This window comes from Lissotriton vulgaris, chromosome 3_1 (assembly GCF_964263255.1).
Source record: "Lissotriton vulgaris chromosome 3_1, aLisVul1.2, whole genome shotgun sequence".
Taxonomy (NCBI): domain Eukaryota; kingdom Metazoa; phylum Chordata; class Amphibia; order Caudata; family Salamandridae; genus Lissotriton; species Lissotriton vulgaris.
Genome location: NC_141689.1, coordinates 252731363 through 252755207, shown reverse-complemented (window position 1 = coordinate 252755207; position 23845 = coordinate 252731363). Strand labels below are relative to the sequence as shown.

Genomic DNA, 23845 nt, shown 5'->3' with positions numbered 1-23845 from the left:
ATAAAACTTCACTAACCCAATAAAAGACTGTACCTCATCTTTGTTCTTAGGTTGAGGAGCATTAACAATTGAATTTTCTAACATAGGTTTGGTAGAAGCCCCTTCACCACTGATAACATGTCCTAAGTATGTAATGGACTTCACTGCAAATTTGCACTTTGTATATTCAACTGTCAAACCTTTTTTTCCAAAACCCTCAAAACATCTGTCTATACTCTATTGTGTTCTTCTTTATCTTTGCCAAAGATTAAAATACCATCTTGGAAACAACGCACCTTATCATGTTTCCCAAAAAGCAGATGTAGTAGCCTTTGAAAAATGGCCGCGGCCGATGCTAGACCAAAAAGTAATCTCTTGTATTGAAAACAACCTGATAGGGTAATAAACACAGTAAAAGCTTTACTTTCCTCACCCAAAGGTATCTGATGGTATGCTGCTGATAAGAAAAACCAATTGGCATCTTTAGTGAGAGTCAATTTTTCTGAACTTTTAGGTAGAGGAAACCTGTCAACAATTATATTATTGTTTAAAAAGTGTAAATCGATGCATAGTCTCAATTTACTGTTACTGCGTCTGGTAACGACAATTGGCAAAATCGATTGTGAGGATTCAATAGGTTCAATAATATCTGCTTTGGTTAGCTTCTCTAATTCCAATTCCACCTCCTTCCTAAGTAAGATAGGAATATGCCTCATTTTGTGGACCTTAGGACAAGCATCTGGTTTCAAAACAATACGGTGTTCGAAATCATTATTTTACAAATTTCCTTACAGAACACTCTAGGAAATTATTTTTGAATTTCCTTACAAAGTTCCATATTGTCGTCCAAAATTATAACCGGGTCTGTACTATCTGGATTAAGAATTATTCCTAAAGGACCTTGGTCCTTTCATCCTAAAACAGCCAGGCCTTTCTTTGCAACGTAAAATTTTCCATAAGAATCTCTCTCTTTAAATTCAATTCAATTCAATTCAATTAATTTATATAGCGCGCTACATACCCAGAGGGTCTCAAGGCGCTTGGAGAAGGGTGGGGAATTACTTGTCGAATATCCAGGTTTTAAGTTGCTTTCTGAATGCTAGGTGGTTCTGAGTGAGGCGAAGGTGAGTGGGAAGTGAGTTCCAAGTTTTGGCTGCCAGGTAGGAGAAGGATCTTCCTCCCATGGTGGTTTTGTTGATGCGAGGTACAGCAGCAAGGGCTTGGTGGGAGGAGCGTAGCTGGCGGGAGGGGGTGTAGAAGGAAAGTCGTGTGTTGAGGCATTCGGGTCCAAGTTCGTAAAGTGCTTTGTGTGCGTGGGTTAGGAGGCGGAATGTTATCCTCTTATTGACGGGGAGCCAGTGGAGGTTTTTCAGGTGACCAGAAATGTGGTCTTTACGCGGAATGCCTAGTATGAGTCTGGCTGATGCGTTCTGGATGCGTTGGAGTTTTTTCTGAAGTTTTGCGGTGGTACCGGCGTATAAGGTGTTTCCGTAGTCCAAGCGGCTTGTAACCAATGCGTGGGTGACCGTTTTTCTAGTTTCGGTGGGGATCCAGCGAAATGTTTTTTTGAGCATGCGAAGGATGTTGAAGCAAGATGATGAAACGGCGTTGACCTGTCTGGTCATCGAGAGTGAGGAGTCCAGAATGACGCCCAGGTTCCGTGCATGGTCTGTCTGAATAACAATGTGCGAAAATCAACCATGTTGATTTTTCCTCCAGAAAACCCTTCAGGGTAGATGTCAGGTGGAAGTAAATCTTGCCCTAACCTTTTGGCAAATTTGTTCTTCCATGTCTCTTCATCCACAATGGTGTAAGGTGATCCAGAGTCTGCATACATTTGTACAGTGATCCCGCCTAAAGACATTGAACACAAGGGTTTTTTCTTATTATCAACTTTCTTATCAATAATGTTGAGAAGGAACAAGCCTTTAGAATCATAACTGTTTGAAGCATCATGCTCCAATAGATTGTGAGAGGACAGATTTTTTTAACTAATTGTTCTTTATAGCTAGAACTGGGCTTGTCTCCGTCCACACATTTTACCGTAACATTCTTCCTTCTCTTACACACTTTGGCAAAATGACCTACAATATTACAATTAGAACATTCTGCTTGATAGCGGGACAAAATCTGCTGGAGGCTAAATGAGAACTGCTATCACATCGATAACTTCTGAGGTTGTTACCTTTTTTTATAGAATCTTGTATTTTGGAACTAGGTTTCCTTGGTTTATCGACACTCTTATTTCTAATTTTACTGACTTAAGAACTTTTGCTCTACGACTAGATTATTCAGCCTTTCTCACTGTTGCCAAAATATCCTTCAAATCCGCATCCCTGTTGATCCATAATCTCTCTTGAATAGCAAGATCTCTGGTGTGCATGACTATCTGGTCCCTAATCAATTGATCTTGTAGGTGATCGAACTTGCAGTCGTCCGCCAACCTTTTTAAGGCCGAGACATACTCATCTATGAATTCATTAACTTCCTGTTTCCTATGAAAAAACTTGAACCTAATACTACCTATGCAAATTTTGGGAGCAAAATGGTTGGCAAAATAATTTAGAATACCGTGAAATACATGGACATCACCACTCACAACCACTCTTGTCATGTCTTCATAAGCATTTAAACCTCCTGGCTCAACAGAATGTAGAAAGATATTTTTCTTTCTTTCTGGAGTCATCTTATTCTCTCCATCAATAGCATTGATGAAGTTTAAGAAATAGGCTTTCTACTCTGTCCATTTCATACACGGACTCCCCCCTACTAGCCAAAAGGCCTGAGGTGGCTGTAAGGAAAAATTCTCTGCAGCTATTAAGTAATTGAATAATAAGGATATAGTGTCCCTTCTTCACCCAAAGAGACTAGTTTACTATGATCCTTTAATTCCCTTCAAGAAATGACGAAGAAAGAAAAGAGAAAAAATACAGTTACCAAAAGCAAACTTCTTCAGTTAATTTGAAAATGCATATTCAGGTTCATGAGTTGTTAAGCGTCCGACGTATCCGTAAATATTGTGTGCTGAGGTGAAGAGAATTCTACAATCTGCCTGGAAGCGTGTCGCAAGATGTGAAACTACGAAGGCTTAATAGGAATCAAGATGGTGTCGTGTAACGTGACCTTGCGGAATGATGTGCAGAAAGTCACAGCTGGTACGCACGCTTGCTGAATGATGTAGAGTTCCGGGTGACCAAGAGCGGCTGGAACTTTCCAGCTGTTGGAATGATGAGTACACAGAAGATTTGAATGCAGGCAGCGAAAGTTCTCTCTTGGCAATGGCGCTAAGATTTGAAAGACACCAACAATGGTCGCAGCAAAGCTTGGTGAGCCGGATTTGAAGTAACAAAATTCCAAAATACTATGCTACAGGAGACATTCCGCAATGATGTAGATTTCCTCCAGTTGAGTACAATTCCTTTCAGGTTATGAATAATCCAGTATAACGAAACAGACCTCCATGGTAAATCCAGAAAAAATGCCAAAATTGTTGCAAATTAATGTTGGTTCTTGAATGGTGTTACAGCAACTCGTCACCAAAATTGTTGAATAATAGACACAGAAGTAATTGCTGAAATCCAAGTTTATTCCGTTAGTTGAAACACCACATAGGAGCTCGGCACCACCAAAGTTCTCCTCAGCAGGTCATGTCACTAATGACTGTTGCTAAGAAAAAACGTTCGGAAGAACCGAACTACAAATTGAACAAATACATTGCATGAACAACTGCGCTAGCTAAATGACTAACATACTACGTAATTATACAACACAATACACAACAGGGAGATTTTTTATTTTTAAATCACTTACCTGTCAGCCGGCTGGCTGGCCAGTGGTCACCTCTCTTCCATTCTCTTCCTTGCTTCTGTTGAGCCAATCACAATGCTGCAATGCAGTGTTGTGATTGGTCTGAGTTCCGTGGTTTGGCGCTCAGATGGGGATGTTCTCCACCCAGGCTGTAATGCTAACTTTAACCCTTGAGCACTATGTATCAAATGGTTCCAAGAAATTGTATAGAGGGTTCATTTTGATTATGCTAAATTTGGTGAAAATACAGCAAAGATGGTATACAGTTATATGAGGAAGAGAGGTCAAAAAGTACTGCATTGAATAAAATTCCCATGGCAAAGTTTGCTGCAAATAGGTTCATATTCACTACCAAACGTTGGGACTCAAGATGGGTTGGAGTGACTAAAGCCCTTAATTTTACTTTCTTTTTTTAGACTGAAAATATTTTGTACATCAGAGGGCTTGATTCCATTTTCCCCCTACATTTTCTCCGCCTGATCTTCTCATGTAAAGTAATTGATATATGCATTACAGGGCACTATATATTGTTTTTTTCCACAAAAGTGAATAAAACAGTACTCGCCAAACTTTGGTGAGCACCAAATAAGTCTGAGGTTTATGTTCTGTCCACATTTGGCGGATTTTAGTTCTAAAGTGCAGGGATTTAGGGGTTTGCACGGCGGTTGATAGAGGCTTGTTGCTTGGATGAGGAGTCATATTAAAATGTCCAGAAACGGGGATATGGAATCAAATTCTCTAATCCAGGAGGTTCCAACCTTTCCATTAATAAGAGCTACTTATGTTCAAAGAAAAACATCCGGGCTACTAATAATATTAGTATTGTAACAGTGACCACATCACACAAGATTACAGTAGCGGCCACCCCATGCACAATTATCAGCAACGATAACCATCAGTGCATCAGGCAGGATGCTGAGCTGCACAAAAGAGAGCTACTTACAGGTAACTGGAGAGCTTCTAGTAGCTCACAAGCTACGTTGGAGAAGCCTACTCTAATCACTGTTACCAGCCTTGCAATAACATGAAGAAATGCTTTAAAGGTGCAAGATTGCTCTTTTGGTTTCTAATAAGAATAACGGGGAGAGCCATCTCATCATTCAATATACTTTATTCGGCTAATATAGCCATAAAAGGCGATTACAATAAAAACATACAGTCAAAAATACAAGTAATACAAATAGTGCGACAATAGGAATAGTAGAAAGCACAATAAAACTTACAATAGGAGCAGTGCCACTCTATATCAAATAGGTCTTAATTTATGACTAGTTATGAGAAGAATTAGATAGAAGTAAAATGTACATTTCTGTTTACATACGGGGACTCCAGAACGTCATAAAAAAAAAGGGCAGAATCTAGTTTCAACCTCTTAGTCCATTTTGAATTATATTAACAATTCTTTTAGAGACCCCTGTATTGCCATTAAAAACCATCCTATTGAACATACAACAGTTAAAAAGCTCATATTTATCATCAGGCTAAGAGCTTGATCCCTATTAATTGTTTTATAAGTAACTAGCAGCCCGTCCCGACCTTGTCCGGGATCAATCATGCTTCAGGACCCCCGCCCGCCCCGACGTTGTCCGTGGGTCCCCCGGATCCTTCCTTCATATATTGCAGTATTATACCGCTATGTTTCCTTTGTACGCTTTTGTAACCTGCACACGTCACATTTTGCTTATGTAATGCACCGTTTGCTAGCTGTTGTATTTTGTTGGCTCACGATTCTCACTTTTGTAATGCACTCACTTTTGTAATACACGGTTTGCTACCTCTTTTGCTTCATTCAATGCTCACTGCTCATCCCCGCCTGTATTTCACCTACGCTCACCGCTCCTCCCCGCCACTTTTTCCTCATGTAATGCACCGTTTGCTACCTCTTGTATGTTGTTGGCTCACAATTCTAACTTTTGTACGATTCTCACTTTTCTAATGCACTCACTTTTGTAATGTCCGTGGGTCCCCCGGAGCCTTCCTTCATATATTGCAGTATTATACCTCTGTTTCGTTTGTACGCTTTTGTAACCTGCACGTGTCACTTTTTCCTCATGTAATGCACCGTTTGCTAGCTCTTGTATTTTGTTGGCTCCCGATTCTCACTTTTGTAATGCACGGTTTGCTACCTCTTTTGCTTCATTTAATGCTGACCGCTCCTCCCCGCCTGTATTTCACCTACGCTCACCGCTCCTCCCCGCATATATTTCACCTACGCTGACCGCTCCTCCCCGCCTATATTTCACCTATGCTCACCGCTCCTCCCCGCCTGTATTTCACCTACGCTCACCGCTCCTCCCCGCCTGTATTTCACCTACGCTGACCGCTCCTCCCCGCCTGTATTTCACCTACGATCACCGCTCCTCCCCGCCTGTATTTCACCTACGATCACCGCTCCTCCCCGCCTGTAGCTTTTGTATCTCACCTACCTCATCTGCCGCTCACCGCTCCTCCCCGCCTGTCCGCCGCTCCTCGCCGCTCCTCACCGCCTGTCTGCCGCTCCTACCCGCCTGTCCGCCGCTCCTCCCCGCGCTGATGTCCGCCGCTCCTCCCTGGCTCCTGATGTCAGCACGCACGTCGCGGCCGGCCGGCGCTACTTCCAAGGGACTACTTTTTTTTTAGGTAAATATTTTGAATAACGTATATTTTTTTATTTTATATAGCCTATTTCCATCTACAGACCCTGCCAATTACAACGATGTATCGGGTGTTTGGGTTGGCGCTGTGGTTCCCGAGTTTACCCGCCTCAAAGGTTCAAAGTTATTCCTTTATAATAGTAGTATAGATAAAAAGAGGTTTTAAAAACTCCTTCTGTTCATCCAGGAGCCACAAGCAGTCCAGCAAGATATGTGAGCTACTGCATTTTACCTTTAACCCACATGTAGACAACCCCAGTTAATTTCTCATTGCAGTTTTTATCTTCCTGTCTGCACTACATGGGTTCCGGCCAACTTTGATTTTCATAACCTTAGGATTTGGCCTGGTCTCAATGTAAGGAAACTATGATCATTGCCCCACCCTTTTACCAGGAACTGGGTGGATGATTTGCTCCCCAGATAAAGATAAAGTTTTCTTCTCAAATCTTTTTGGCTATATTACCGCATAGCTCCTGTTTTGGTATCGGCTGTCCTAACTTCCATTGTTCTGGCTCTAGTGATAGTTTAATGCAAATCTTAACTAGCGTACGTCTAACCTGGGATGCCCAATTTAATTCACATTCCTCTATTTCTCTTTTACCAAGGTGTGATATTTTGGGGGTCCCTTCTCTACTCAGTCTCTGACAGAAATTCAGTGTATGTTGCAATCTCTGATAGTTCCAGGCTGTAAGTTGGCATTCTGCTCTCACGGCCTGGATCGTAGTTAATGCTGGGAGCGCAAGAAGCTGTTTCACACATTTACCCTCTTCAGAATTCCAATTCAATTTGCCGCTTAAAGATAGAAACTCCACTTCGTATTTAAATTGTGGGCGAACCTTTGTATTAAAGGCTGATAGAATTCACACCAGAGACGGGCCTCCATATTTCCGCTTGAATTGTTTTATGCCCCATACTGAGGAAAGTGCCTTTGCTTTTAGTGATTCTATGTGGTCCCTCCAATATAATTTAATGCCCAAATATTTATATTTGTCTACCACCTCAACTTTGACCTCTCCCAATAGCCAATTAAAGGTTCCGTTTCCTTTCCCTAGCATCATAGTATTTTCTAAATTAACAGTAAGGCGTTTATTTTGCAAACCCAATTCTGTCATGTCGACTATCACTAAATCATAAGCGTATAGCAGGCATGGAATAAGGGTCACCCCCCATCCTAGGGCTTAAACCACCAGAATTACGTAACGTATTTGGTAAGTCAGACAGACAATGAAAATAATAGTGGGACCACAGAGCAGCCCTGGCGTAATCCATTCTTTATCTGTATTTTCTTTGATAGTGTCCTAAGGGTATCTAAGATTACCCATGGCCCAGTTCTGTGAGTGCATTTCCTGAATTAGTGAGAGTACCACTTTATTGATTCCAAACCGCCCCAACATATTCCACAGTAACATACGATCGACCAAAACAAAGGCGGCTCGGAAATCTACAAAGCAGCAGAGCAATCTGCATTTGCCATTGCCCATAGGCTAAGGCCATAGGCTCGGCATTTCTAACGCAGCCCATAACTGGGACAGAATTTGTCGAAAGCCCAAGGGAATGGGGAGACAGACACAGACTGACCAACTTTGTTACCCCGCCTCCAGAAGATCTCTTAAAAATCTGTAGATCTGTGAGGTCAGGTTCTCCACGGGACCCTACCACACCTAAACGTCTGGCAGATAGTCTGGTGGTATTGGAACCTTACATCATACATCTATTAGACGTGTCTTTTAGCACCAAGACCGTACCTAAAGATTGGAAAAAGGCAGTGGTTCTACCCCTAAGGAAGAAACCAACTATCAGTTTTGAAAAACTAGAGAACCTCCGTCCATTTTCACTCCTACCCTACCTGGCCAAAGTAGCCGAAAAAACGGTCAATTTGTAATTGATGGACTTTGTGGAAAAGGCTGCCTTAATACTCAATTCGGCTTCCGTCCCCGCCATTCAACGGAGTCTGCGCTCCTAACAGCGGTGGAGACCCTACGTCAGGGGGCGGATGAGGGTCATACCATGGCCCTCATCCTATTGGACCTGAGTGCAGCATTCAACACTGTAGCTCACGCCAACTTGCTACAGTGTCTGAATAACGGAGGAATATCTGAAGCTGCACTCCATTGGATCCAATCCTTCCTGACTGGGAGAAGCTTTCAAGTCCGCCAGGGTGACTACTACTCTAGAGACATAGGATTGGGACAAGGCGTTCCCCAGGAATCGTCCCTGAGCCCAACCTTGTTTAATCTTTGTCTCTCCAGTGGCTCCGATTGCCGTGAGTCATGGATTGAGCATTGTGTCATACGCCGATGACACGCAGCTGGTTATCTCCCTCTCACGAGCACCCGGACTTGCTATGGACATTTTCAGGGCCTGCATGCAAGATCTTGCAACCTGGATGTCCACCAACTGCCTTAAATTAAACGGCAACAAGACCGAGGTGCTCGTGGTGGGGGGGAATCCATCTGTTTGGTCATCGGCGTGGTGGCCCCCATGCCTAGGTGAGGCTCCTATGCCCCGTCAGGAAGTCAAAAACCTTGGTGTTTGGCTTGATGCTGACCTGTCTTTTGGACTCCAAATAGACCGAGTGGTTCCGAGTGTTTCAGCGTTTTAAAAACCCTACGGAAGGTCCTTGTTCTCCTTCCTATGTCCGCCCGGAGAACGCTGGTACATGCCCTCGTGACATCGCGCCTAGACTACGGCAACCTACTGTACCTGGGAGCCACCTGCGAGGCAATAAACCGCCTCCAGGTATTAAAGAATGCGGCAGCCCGCCTTATCTTAAAAACCCCAAAAAGATCGGATTCCAAAGCTGCCCTTCAGACCCTCCATTGGTTGCCAGTGAGAAGCAGAGTGGAATTTAAAGCCCTCTGTACCTGTCACCGCATTCTTGCTAGGAAAGCACCAACACCACTTCAGAACCTAGTCACCAAGTATGTACCATCACGCGCTCTGCGCTCCTCACACGGAGGCCTACTTAAGGTCCCTAGGGTTAAAAGGGCCCGCATGGGTGGATGCTCTTTTCGCCATTTGGCCTCTTAATTTCCGCCTAGACCCATCTGAATCCAGCTTCCGGAAGAACTTAAAAACATACCTATTTTCAAGATAATTGGGCTCACTCCTTACTACTGCTCTTAGTTTTTCAGTTGTAGCGCGGGGACACGCTTCTTAGCGTAACCAAGCGCTTTTTAAGCTCCCCTTAATAATAATCATAATGATCTATTGTTGAGGGGCCCTTGTTAATGCCACCTTGCTCTATCGGGATCAAGTTATTCTGCTCTACCCAGGCCTTCATTGCGCCTAGCAATGTCTTTGAGAATACTTTCTCCCCCACTGCCAACAAGCTAATAAGGCGATAATTCTGGGGCTGTGTGGCATCCTCCCTTTTATGTATTGGTCTAAAGTATTGCCCTTTTCCAACTTTCCGGGACAATCCCAGAAGTTAAGACATTTCTGAAGATGACATTTATTACTGAACCAGATCGAAGCCCTCCCTGCAAATGAAGATACCACAAGCAACCTCGGGGCAGGGCTAGAAGGTTAAGACCACTAGCAGGCCCATCTTCACCTTAAACCAGCCCCAAATCCATACCAAAGTAATTTTAAGACTAACCAACAGAAGGCAGGATACGTTTGTGGATCATCTTTGGTTTTCATACGTTCCCAGCTTTCGTCAAGACCACTACATTTATGGTTGGGTGTGTGAGAAATTGCCCATCATGTGTGTGCAAAATGAAAACCATAGTCTAAGATGGCTGGCTGTGGTCTGCCCAAGCTTAAAACACTCAGTCCTCGCTAAGGCCTTTCAATGATTATTCCCCGGTGCACGGAAAGCCCTGTTCTCTATCAGATCCAGGGAAGGAATTTAAGGGGTCTACAAAAGGCAGACGAAGGGTGCTTGACAAGTGGAAATCCATCTGTCGGGGAAAGAAGCAATGTGGTTCTTTTCTCAAGCAAGGGAGATGAAAGCCAAACCTGGTGTGGCCTGACCCATTGCGCTTAAGGATCCTTACTGAATTCTGGATGTGGGTGGCTGGCATTTGCCAGCACAAACCCAACATAAAGTTAGTAGAACCAGAGACCAAAATGAACATTATAATAATCTGATGTATGCACTGGATTAATGTCTTAATCAAAAGTAAGTATGTTTCTGAAGTCCTTCGTTTTCAGAGACCAATGAGAAGCATCATTTGCCACTTCATTCTGTCACCCTCCTAGGCAGTCACCTTTCACCTCAACAACACAACAGACCACTACAAGCAGCAACTCTTTCATTGGCGACTTTACGATTATGTCACTCAGCCGTGCAAACACCGCCTACCTCAGAGATTTTAACCACCAAGACACCCCCCACCAAGAAGATGAAGGAAGACTTCCTTAGCCTCCTCATCACACTGGTCCTCCTCCAGCCCCCCACTGACCCCATTCACAAAAATAGTCAATAACATGAGCCTGATCCTCACTGCTCTATTCTCACTTGAATAGGACACACCTCTGCCAGTGGATTGGACAAATCGTCAAGCCGCACAATTCTCCATCCATCACACCAGCTCATCGTGCCAACCATTAACCAATGATCACACTTGCTGAAGTATCTCCCTCTAAAGGCCCTACACAACTAGACACAATTAAAACATAGGGTTAGCAAAACAAAACCTGTGGTACACACAAGAGCTAAATAAGAACAAAAAGCCCATACACGATAATAATATACTCAGTTGAGAGTCCCAAATAGACTCAGACCACTTAATACTCAAACCCCTCCACACCGCCCTTAACAGCTTGATCAAATCTGCTGAAAAGTTTAGTGGCCTCAAGACAAGTCACACTAGGGCTTGCTGCAGTCCCTTTGCAGCAAAAGTAGGATTCGGTTTGTTTAGGGATAGCTTATCACTTATTCCCTTCGGGCCTGGAAATGCCCACTGATATTAGGCTGAAGCGCAGGACCCAGGGCTGGACTAATCGCCTCTAGATATCTGTTGCCGTTAAGGTCGAAATATTTCAGCTGCTTTGCAACATCTATTTTTAGCTGTTTAAACAAATTCCTTTCTACTGCTTCCAGGATCTCACTATGTGGATAGAACCAGTGCTTAATTTGAGGCAGTGGTTTCTGGTGCTTAGCACCAAGACTTAATTGTCGACACCGCCACTTATGACAGCCAAACACAGGAGACTAGTGGTATTGGGCATAGGGAAGGCGCCGCTGGAAATATTCACTAATTTATACTTTTCTTTGAAACAGTGTAATACGGTGCTACAAAGAGAGAACCACCCACCTCTTTTAATTCTGCGGCCTAAGCTGCAAACAAACTATTTACAAAAATTCCTTAGCACACGTCAATATCAAGTTAATAACAAAAGCAGGCACAGTACCAAAGTAAATCACGACGACCATGGCCTAGATGTATCAAGCATCAGCCATGCGATTCCTTATTTTGCTTAAGCATTTAAGGAATCGCAATTTTGCGATTCCTTAAATGCCATGTATGAAGCTTTTTTAATTTGCGAATTCAGGTTAAGGAATCGCAAATTAACACCAACTTGAGGTTTGTGTTAATCTGCAAAATCCTTTCAAAAACCAAAATTTGGCAATTTTGAGGGTGGCATGTGACACACATACATGCCCATAGGGCATATATGTGCGCCATATGCACACACATGTAAGTTTCAGGGGTGCAGCAGGGTGTCCATGAGACACCCCTGCAAGCTTGCAATAATTCTCAAATTGCGATTAGCAAATTGCGAATTCGCAATTTGAGAATTATTTCGCGATCATTCCTATGGGCCACCTGGCCCATAGGAATGAATGGGAAATTATTCCTTATTTGCGAATTCGCAACTTGCGAATTCGCAAATTAGGAATAATAAGGAATCGCAAAAAAATAGCGATTTAAAACATACATCCCATTTTGCGATTTCTTAATGGCGATTCAGTAAAAATCGCTATTAAGAAATCGCAAATAGGAACGATGATACATCTAGGCCCATATGTCCAAAAACACAAAGCAAGTTTCTTAGAATCTTCAGTCTTTAATTCTCATGTAGATTCTTCTTTTCATGTCAATACTGTGACTGGTCGGTAGCCCAAAGCCAACACGTGTTTCGCCGCCTCTTGATTAAATGTACATGCGATTTTTTCAAGGCTATGTAAGAGATAGACCACAGTCACTATTTACATTCAAGTATATTATTTGGCTCCAAGACATTGCACCAATGTACCTCCACCGTGACACGTGACACATTGATTGTGTTAGCACAGTTCAATCCAAAGACTTAAAACAGCTCCATTTGGAAAGTATGATGGCCTCCACTGAAAAGTGACCAGTTTACTGTTGTATAGTGTCAGGAGATGCATTGAATGCCGTGTCATGCTTAGAAAGTATTTTTTAAATTTCAGCTACAAAGACGTTTTTTATCGAAAATTGATCAGAGATGATAGGGATATGCAGCCAATCATGATTATGTGGTAACCACACCCAGACCATATAATTCCATACTAATTGTATAAAACACCACCTTTCAAGAGGTCCTGTTATATTTGCATTAAAGCTGTTCTACTTCCCGCTGTTGAACGTGTTCACACCACAAGGGCCACCTTTGGTTCCAAGCCTGCAGCCCATTTTCGTCCACGTGCTTTCGCTGTCGCTTTGCATGTGTCATGTTAATGTGGTATTGGCTGACATGAGACTGACAAATGGATAATAAGAAAGTCCGGCTCATCTGTCGAGGTCGATCAATGCTCTCAGCCCCTGTCAATTTGCAGCAATTTCCTTTGCCTTCGTAGGTTTTTCGATCAATGGAAATCAAGAGGCGCTTTGGCGAAGGCCTCCTCTGGAGAAGGATGGAGCCCGGGCATCCTCTGCTCACAGGCTCGATGCTCTTTTCATGAAATGCATGTTTCTTTGCATCAGCGCAATGATTGGAAGATCCTCCTTGCAGCGCACGGTGAGGACCAACAAATTCAACAAGACAGGCCTTATTGACGCGGGGGGAGCTCAGCACTCAGGATCTAGACAGCCTCAGTTCACCAAAGTCACTTCCAAATGACAAAGTGAACTTTCAGAGTCAGAATATTTAAGTAACTTTCTATACAATTAGTAGGATAAAGTGTTCCTTGAGAAATGTAAAATTCAACCAAAATTAAGTCCATCTCATTAAAGCGTACTTATTGTCTTGTGGATGGATGTTATGCTTTCTAAGAGATACTTCACTGTGAAACCTGCCGCAAATCATGGGTGCAAATTGCCCACATGTTCAGTTTGCAAACTTCGCAATGGGGAATAACAAGTACTATTCCTTTTATTCCTCATTCTAAGGTACTTAAATTGCAATCAGGCACAATGCAGGCCCATTGATTTATGTGCTGTAGGCTAAGGCAGTTTCGGTGGGGGTGCAATTTTTAACACATTTTTGTGGCCCCTTCCTGGTCGGGTCCCATTGTAACCATTTTGGTGGAGATCCCTTTCTTCAAGGTAAGGTCTTGAACAGAAGACCAGTTGATAAGTTACACGTGGATTCTATAGGATCCAGTTGCAGGTATATGGGTTTTGAATATCTATTGATTTCCTGTGGCAAAAATTCTAGTTGTTCACAGTTGCATCATGGAACTATTGATGTTTGACAGTATTTCTATTAACCCAGCAGATTTTTCTGTATTAAAGTACACGTTTAACATGTTATACATCGCATTGTTTACTAATTCCGAAGAGTTGTTGAATTTGCCTTCTTGTTTTCCTGATCATAAACTTTTCATTCCATTTCCAGCTTGCGCAGAGGACTATTTGTACACAACTCTGGGAGGCAACACAGTCATTGAGGGAGTGGACGATGCAGACGACTTAGAGAAAACCCGTCAAGCCTTCACTTTGCTGGGTAAGAAGTTTTTAGAATCCTGTCCCAAGCCTTTTGATTTACCTAGAGCAGGGGTGTCCAGTGTACTTCCAGGAGAGCTGAACCACTGTCATATTTTTAGGATATCCATGTAAGATACATTTGTACAGAATGAACCTCAATTGATTTGCACAGTCAGCTGTTATCTTGGAAATCTGGAATGGGTCAAGCTGTCTTGGACCCACGCTGGACACCTCTGGCGTAGGTTGCCTGAGACAAGCTTCAGAATTAATATTTAATATTGTTGTCAGCGGGGCAGGAAGGTTTCCTCTCTTTATAATGCTGCAATAATATACACCCTGCTCTTAGTGCTGGAACAATTTTTGGGCTGAGAGTGCTGTCATCAATGTTATATCACTAAAGTTGCAAGGATTGTGAAAAATCCAAGCATCACAAAAAAAAACTAGCACAGCAAATGTGCCACCCCCATTCAGCAGGAGAGTGGTTACGGTGCAGCATACAGCCTCGGGGCGTTTTAAAGCACTGAGAAAACACAAGATTTTGTCAAAATAACCAACATTTTTGAAGACTTTCAAAACAGAGAGGGAAAGTGTGTGTGCATCTTTGTCTGTGTATATGTAAAAAATCTCTGCTAAAATGTGGCAGACACCTCTCCATACCCGAATGAAAACACTTTTACCCATCTGTTTATCAGAAAATACATTTATTAGGGGGATGTAACTCCCCAAACACCCCCACTTCCGAATCTGCCCCCCTGCAGAGGAATAAAAGTAAACACCAGTTTTCGAATAAGCAGAAATTTGTCAGAGGACATAGCCTGACATTTGACACTGTTTTTGAATTCACAGGATATGTGAAAAGATGAACACAAAATTTAAATCAATCAATCAGGGTTTTTGTAAAGCCCAACTAATCACCCATTAGGGTCCCAAGGTGCTGGGGAGGCTGGAGGTGGTTTTGCAGTTCCGTCAAAGAGCCAGGTCTTGAGGTCCTTCTTGAATTGAGGTAGTGATGGTGATTGCCTGAGGTGCAGGGGCAGGAAGTTGCAGGTCTTCGTGGCGAGGTAAGAGAAGGATCTTCTTCCAGCCGAGGACTTGCCGATCCGTCGGATATATCTGCTCGGTGTGTAGAAGGAGAGGTGGTGGTTGAGGTATGCAGGCCCAGTTTTGTGAAGGGCTTTGTAGGTATGTGTGAGGAGCTTGATGGTGATTATTTTGTTGATCGGAGCCAGTGAAAGTCTCTCAGGTGACTTGAGATGGGGCTGCGGCGGGGATGCCCAGGATAATACTGGCAGAGGTGTTTCGGATGTGCTGCATTTTCTTTTGGAGTTTTTGGGTGGCACCAGCATAGAGTGCATTGCCGTGGTCGAGCTGCTAACAAGCACCTGGGTGACTGTTCTCCTGGATTCGGTGAGGATCCACTTGAAGATCTTCCGAAGTATGTGGAACATGTGGAAGCAGGAAGATGAGACGGCGTTGATTTGGCGGTTCATTGAGAGCAAGGTGTCAAGGATGCTGCAGCGGTTACGTGCTTGGTTGGTGAGGGTTGAGGAGAGGTTCTAAAGCATCTTTATTGCCAACTATGACTCACAAACCGCCCCCTGTGCTTACAGCAGGTGTCCCTCCGTGGAGACACTTGGCAGCTGGGGGTCTCCCCTGATGCACTTAGCTTTTTCTTCATTTTTTTATGCATAGGAGGATGTCACTTAATGTAAATTTGGCAAACAACTTCTTTAAACTATTCAGGTTGTTGACTAGTGGTTTTAGGTTAACCGCCATACCCTTACTCCATACCCTATCCAGACCTCCTCATTAGGTCAGTCACAGTCTTCAGTGTTACCTATTCCTGTCTCAGGAATCCCACCATATTTGACTTGCATGAAAAATGTAAGTTTTGAGCAAAGAACGATTTAGGGTCCTGTCGCCAAGTGTTGAGTGTGAGCCCCGCCCTAAAACAATTCATGCATTGAAACGTAGGGGTGCGTGAAATTTGTTTCACAAATTTCCACGAAAATGTCATGACTCTATGGTTTTGTATTGATATGTGATTTGCCAGTATCTGTGTCACTTCTTTTTATCCGGCGACTTACTTCATGTCTTTGTGCAAGATGCAATCCAGAGTTTAAAAAAAAATAAGTTAACCAAATTTCTGTAAAAACTACATTTCGAGGAGTTTGATGTTTTTTTTCCTAACTGGAATTTTGACAAGAATTTTGACAGACACAGCCTGAATTCTTAAATCAGGAACCAGAGGCTACCACTTGCGGCTGATTTGAGGATTCAGGCCCCTGTTTTCAAACTCGTCCTTCCGCCTCTACCTGAATTAAGCTCTGATGTTCTGTTGTATAAAACCTAACCAGTAACTCCTAGCTTTGTCTATTCTTTATCGATCTACAATTTTGTAATGCAAACATGTATTTGTGCTCTCTGTAAAATGCATTGGTACCTCAAGATGTAGTAAAGCAAGCTGCTGCAGCCAGTGTTCGAACATTAGCAACACAAATGTGTACAGCCCCTTTCTATACATGTTAGTTATGTTATGTTAGTATGAATTTGTAGAGCGCACGTTCACCCTGGGGTTTCTTAGCGCTGTGTACCGTTGGGGAACCCGTCCTGGCTTTCCCTATGAGATAGTCCCTATTGGGCATCCCCAAGGTGAAGCCAGGCATCCCCGGCAGCGACGGGGCCGTTGTGGAGATTAAGCAAGCTATTGCCCAGAGTTGCAGCGTGGGACCCAAGGTTAGAGAGGCACCGAGGCGAGATTTATCGAGCCCACTGACATTGGTTCCGTACGCTGCCCGTCGGGAATTGAACCCTGGTCCCGGGCTGACCTCTGCTTCTGGTCTGCCGCCTCTAACCGGTGAGCCACACTTCTCCACTTCTCCACATAAAAGAACCATGCGATATCTGCTTAATCACATCTGGCACAGGATAGAAAATGCACTTTACTCTGAATCAGGGTTGACCTGGAAAAAAAATAGGCCCGGACACTAAACTAAAAGTGAACTCCAGCCAGTAGCAAACCGGATTCCTAAAAAAGTTTCCCACATTTGCAAATCAGGCCATTTTTGAACTTGCAGACTTGCAGCCACCATTCCCTTCTTTGGCATGGAACAGGACAACTCATAGCACAGGACCATTCCAATTCGCATCCCAGTGTGTCATAGGGGCCCAAGCCACTAGATGAACCCAACACTTCTACAAAATTGGGTCTTGTGAGCACTTTCTCAGCCTTGAAACACACGATCGACAACAACAAGCTCCTTACCGATACCACGTGTCATTTACTGAAACATTGTTCAAAGGTAACTGCACTACTGCTCTCTACGATCTTTTCCATCCAGTCACAAAATTATCTTTAGGAATAGAGCGGGCAGGAGAGATGGCGTGATTTGTCCTGCACTAACTTCCCTACTATAATTTACTCATTGTTCGAATGCATTACTGCCCAGTGCTCCACCAACCCCAATATTTATTTGAATATAACATATTCTTACCACCTCCCAGGGCACGCCCTAACTTCCTGGGAGATGTGCTCGAAATGAAACTAAATCTAATGACCGAAGCTATCAAAATCCTAGCCATGGGTGAATACAATTATGTAATATAGCCTTATAGCCTGCTGTAGTGGCCTAGACCTACCATTAAAGGCCCGCTCCAGCGTTAAAGGCCCGAGTTGAAGGCAAGGGCCTTTAACCACGGAGCAAGACTTTAATGATGACATAGCCCAGCCACAGAGGGCTAAGGCTATTAGAACATTCTGCGACTAGAGGGCAGTATGCTCTAGCAAATAAAACAAAGGTCTCACAGAGCCTGAGAGGGTTGAAATCCGCTCAGGCTCTGTGAGGCCTTTGTTTACAGCTTTGGAATGTTGCAGCTCTGGGCTTCTACCGGCCATTGAAAGCCCAGAGCCCTCCAATGTTTTCAATGGAGCTCCCAACATTCCAATGTTCTAATATAACTTAAAAGTGGATAAAGCATGAGGCAAAACCAGAAGCAAACCTCCTCGGTAATATGTGGGGCCTAGCAGAATTCATTCTGGTGGTTGGTGGCTCATCACATACCACCAGTCACATGCTCCACCTCATGTTCATACAGACTTTAGAAAAGTCAAACCTAGCAATGAAACAACAGACTGGGTCTCACCATTCTTTTGTCTCATGCCCTCATCAAAGCCCTCCACTGGTTTCCAGTAGAAGCGAAGGTCAGATTCAAGTTTGTATGCACCATCGATAAAGTCTTCTGGAGCAAAGGCCCTGATTGCCTGCATTAAATGGCTCCACATGGCACCCTTGCTAGAAGCCACTGATGATCGTCTGCCACCTAATTCAGCGGCTTTCATTCGAGAGGATGGAAGAGAGGGGCAGGTTCCTGGAAGCACAGCAGGGTACTTGATAGTAGAACATCCTCAGTCCTACTCTTAAATCTAAATCCAGCCAACTACCACTCACAAACCGCCCCCAGACAGAACAATTAAAAAAATTCTTTCTTGTTGACCTCTCAGCCAGGAGTGTTAATAGGAGAAGAGCAGACATGGGCTCCCCTCTTCCCATTAGACCTGCCTCCCTCACCCCCTCAACATATAGTGGATGGTAACCTCCTCCAGCACTCTGGAATAATCATAAGGTAACGTGTAGCACTTTGCAAAACTCACAAATTAACACATAAAAAGGTTTTAAAGCTGTTGGGTGACCAGATCCATTATGCTCAAGGGTACCACATGATATCATTATTTAGTTCACTTGCTGGGATAGGACAGATGTATATGTGCTTAGTGATTGTGTTGCCTTTAAATATAAGCACAAACTTTATATGGTTACCTTTCATGGCCACGCAGCACAGTCAAAATTGTCTCTTGTTCAAAACATACTCATTTGGAAGTCTGGCCTGACAGAATTTTATTTTCACATATAAATACCATACATAAAATAAGGTCATACATATATATATATAGTGGTGCTTTGGGTTCACTATTTTCAGCCATTGGTCATTGCATGTTGTATCAGCCCATGGGTCAACCCCTTCAGTTGCTGGTTTAATTGTGGGGGTCATTCTTGTTTGTATGAGCCTGCTGGACAGTCATTCGTGGTTAGAATGTCAGGCAGTGTACGTGACGTTTTGCCTATTTAATATCACTTTCCACATTGCCAAGCTCTAGGCACTGACAGGCAAATGCATTAATAGCAATCTAACCCCCTGGCGCACCGTACACCATCCCACACTGCCTCCAACACTTCTCTTGAGGAACAGATTTTCCTCCGTCCTACAGAGCAGGTGTAACTGAGACTTGTTCAGCAGGACTCGGCTTCATCAGAAATCTAAAATATGAGCTGCCAAAAGTACAAATAACAGATGAACTTCTTGCATGGACTTCGTGCCCCTTGGTTGTGGTCACAGTGAGTTTGGTTTGCAGCATAAAGAAAACATTGGCCCGGTTTCCACGGAACTGGCAGAGGTTAAGACGGGAAAACAGTAAAGGCCTTTAACAATGTGCCAATATGCGTCTGAATTTGTTGTTTGTTTTCCATCTGTCATTGCAGTGAACTCCCTGGGAGGGAGGGGGGCTGACTGTGTTATGTGGGGAGAGTGCACATCCTCAGGGGTTGCCAGGGGGTCGGTACTTACCCACCTAAGGTGCATGCCCCGACTACAGCCTTCCTTTAAGACGTATTTATTACTCTGCTTTTTCAGGTCTCGCCTATGCAGCGCGCATGCGCTCCATAGAAGGACCTTTAGCCTTCACTCTGCTCTTTTTGGAACTACACACTCGTGCTTGTGGCGGCATCCAGCTTGCTGAAGCAAGCAGGACCGCGCTACAAGCACAAGAATGTGCTTCCTAAAAGAGCAGACTGCACGTGCACGCACGCACCACTCCCAGGCTTGTTTATATAGAGTGGGAAAAATCTTTTTAAAATGTTTTCAGAATCAGCCAGGATGGTAAAACGTTTGCTGATCACTGCAGCCTTTAAACTACTTGCTATTTTGTATACATAAACTTAACTTACAATATTAACAGCTTGAACAGTTTACTTGATTTTGTTCCCTAAAACAAGCAGTTTCAGATTGTGCATGCATGACATGACTCCCACAAATACTATTGGTTTAAAAAAAAAAAGTCTATCTGAGAAGTTGGACATAAACGACAACGACTGTGTACTAGAGAGGCTAAAGTCTTAAAAACTCTCAAGTGTCTGTTTGCTGAGTAAACAGATCTCAATATGTTTGGGACACTATTAAGTGTCACATTATAAGCCTCAGTCTTGGTGGGCTTTGCTGTGCAAGGGGCACGACCTTGCCAAGTAAAACAATGATTAGCACGATAAGACACCTCACTACCGTTCTCCATTCTGTTTTATAATATAATTAGGCTTTCCTGTTTTCAGTTTCTATTTTGGGTAAATTCTGGTGGGGTTTTTCAGTGTTTTCAATATCTTAAAAAACTGTTTTTAACAGTGGTTACACATTTTTGCGCCACTAAAAACAACAGAAAAAGTGTTTTTCCGGTGTTTATGGAATGTTTTGCTTTTATTATTGCTTGCTTTCTGCACTGAATAAACATGGTATATAGACAGTGTACTTATAGTGTATATGAGGTCCAAATAGATTTTTGCAAATTAATATTATTGTAGTACACCATACAATACTTCTTCAGTGAGTCTTTGGGTCATGTGCCCTCGCTCTTTCCTTCCCATATAAACTTCTGTGAAAAGGCCCTCTCAGCATTCTTAGCACATTGGGCAGAGAACCATCAGCCAAGGGACACAGTTGGGATGACTCTTTCTTTGATGCCACATAAAGCACAAAATGATAAATAGTTGTGTTTTAGTTCCTGTGCATTAGAAACCAGTGCACCAGAATGGACTAAAAAGTCAATAGCATCCCTCATTAACTCTTAAGATTGTAAAGATGCTTTCAGCATATCATCTAACAAGTGGCAAGGATCTACTACAGGGAATCACTTCAGCTCGGGTATCAATTTTGACAGGTCATCACACAACTTTTTTATATACGTAGCTGAATCACTGCAAATACAAACAATATCACTCCAATCTTTGTTGAACTTGGAAAGAACCTTTTTTGCAGAGCATTACAAGTGACACTGTGTTCCATGTTTTCCAAAAGTGTGGTGTCATGTTTTCACCACTATCCCAGATGCTTGGTGATATATATACCTTGCATTGAATGTTTAAAGCCTGAGGTGTTGGCAATTCACCTACTATCAATACTGACCCACTAGAAACTATGGTCTGATGTATTAAGGGTTTTTACCCATTCTCTGTGGGTAAATGTGATGACACGTATTAGGAAAGATTTTCATGAAAGCAGCCATTTAACCTATTGGTGAGAGAATCAAATGCAGCCTAAATATCAAATATGAGTTTGATATTTCCTGATTCTCTATGGTTTATAAAATAATTAAACTAGACCTAAAACATGAAACTAAACCCTGCATCTTAAGACCAAAGGCCACAAAACTGAAAAAGTAAAAGGAAGAAGAAACAATATTTTAGTGGCATCCCTAAAAAACAAAACTCAAGCAGAATAATGTTAACCAGTCTTTCTTACTGCTACTTGTATAACAAAGTTACATTGTATTGACCCCTTCAGGAAGAAAAACATTACTTTAACTCTCTTTTTCTTTTCTTTGAATGGCATTTAGTTTGTGGTTGTCCAGGTGTTTTTTCAGTGTTTATACGTTTTCACCGGTGAGGGCTATTTTTCTTTCAGTGGGGTTTTATCAGTTATTATAGGTTTAAACCTAAAACCCCACAGCCTAAATATAATATAATAATGTAGTATCCTCAGAGCATTACAAATAGCCAAAAATCGTTAAACTCTGCAAACATGTACGGGTTTTATATTCAAACCATTTTCACAATTAAAGTTGAGCTTTAGAGTACTCAAACTAACTGCAAATGCATTGCATTATTGGCTGACTCACTCTCACTGACTATCACACTCTCACTGACACTCTCTAAGACTTTCACTCTCTCACACTCTCACTGACACTCTCACAGACTCTCACTCTCTCACACTCTAACTGACACTGATACTCACACTCTCCCTCTCACTCACCCTGACTCTCTCACTCACACTGACTCTCACTCACACTGACTCTCACTCTCACTGACACTCTCCCACTCTCTCACTGACTGACACTCCCCCTCTCTCACTCTCTCTCACTGACAGACGTTCACTGACAGACTGACTCACTCACTCTCACTGACAGACTCTCACTGACTGACTTTCTCACTAACTGACTCTCCCACTCTCTCTCACTGACAGACTCACTCACTCACTCTCACGGACAGACTCTCGCTGATAGACTCTCACTGATAGACTCTCCCACTATTTCGAACTCCCTGACTGATTCTCCCACTCTCTCTCACTCACTGACTGACTGACTGACTCTCACTCCCTGACTGGCTCACTCTCACTGAGGACTCTCACAGACTCTCCCCCTCTCTCACTGACTGACTCTCCCACTCTCACTGACTGACTGACTCACTCTCGCTGACAGACTCTCCTACTCTCTCTCACTCACTTCTTGACTCTCCCACTCACTGACTGACTCTCACTCTGACTGGCTCACTCACTCTCACTGACTGACTGTCTCACTCAGTCTCACTGACTCACTCTCACTCACTCTCACTGACTCACTCTCACTGACTCACTCTCACTGACTCACTCTCACTGACACACTCTTGCTGACACTCTCTCACTGACTCTCCCACTCTCTCACTGACTGACTGACTCACTTACTCTCACTGACTGACTCACTCACTCTCACTGACAGACTCTCACTGAATGACTCACTCTCACTGACGGACTCTCTCACTGTCTCTCCCACTCTCTCACTGACTGACTCACTCACTGACTCTCTCTCACTGACAGAATCTCTCTCACTGACTGACTCTAACTGACTGGCAGACTCTCACTGACAGACTCTCCAACTCTGTCTGACTAACTGACTGACTCACTCACTCTCACTGACTGACAGACTCACTCTCACTCACTGACTGACTAACTGTCACTTACTGACTCACTCTCACTGACATATTCTCACTGACAGACTTTCACTGACTGGCCCACTCTCTCTCACTGACTGACTGACACACTCACTCTCGCTGACGGACTATCACTGACTCTCCCACTCTCTCTCACTCACTGACTGACTGACTCTCCCACTCACTCTCTGACTGACTCTCGCACTCACTCTCACTCACTGACTGACTTACTCTCACTCACTGACTGACTTACTCTCACTGACTGACCGACTTACTCAGTCTCACTGACTCACTCTCACTCACTGACAGACTCTCTCACTCTCTCACTGCCTCTCCCACTCTCTGACTGACTCTCACTGATAGACTCTCACTTAGAGACTCTCCCACTCTCTCTCACTCACTCACTGACTCACTCTCACTGACTGACTCTCTCACTCTCTTTCACTCATTGACTGACTGGCTCACTGACAGACTCTCTCTCACTGACTGACTGACTCACTGTCACTGACTGACTCACTCACTCTCACTGACTGACTGCCTCACTCACAGACTGACAGTCTCACTCTCACTGACTGACAGA

At 43.4% G+C, this 23845-nt stretch overlaps 1 protein-coding gene across 1 annotated transcript in view; it reads left to right on the top strand.

Moving 5' to 3' along the window:
- MYO5B (myosin VB) overlaps nt 1-23845 on the top strand; it is a 1009160-nt gene that overhangs the window by 550314 nt on the left and 435001 nt on the right. The window contains exon 8 of the mRNA XM_086960377.1: nt 14172-14279. Within this exon, the coding sequence (XP_086816503.1) occupies nt 14172-14279 (108 nt within the window). The remainder of the gene's footprint in view (nt 1-14171; nt 14280-23845) is intronic.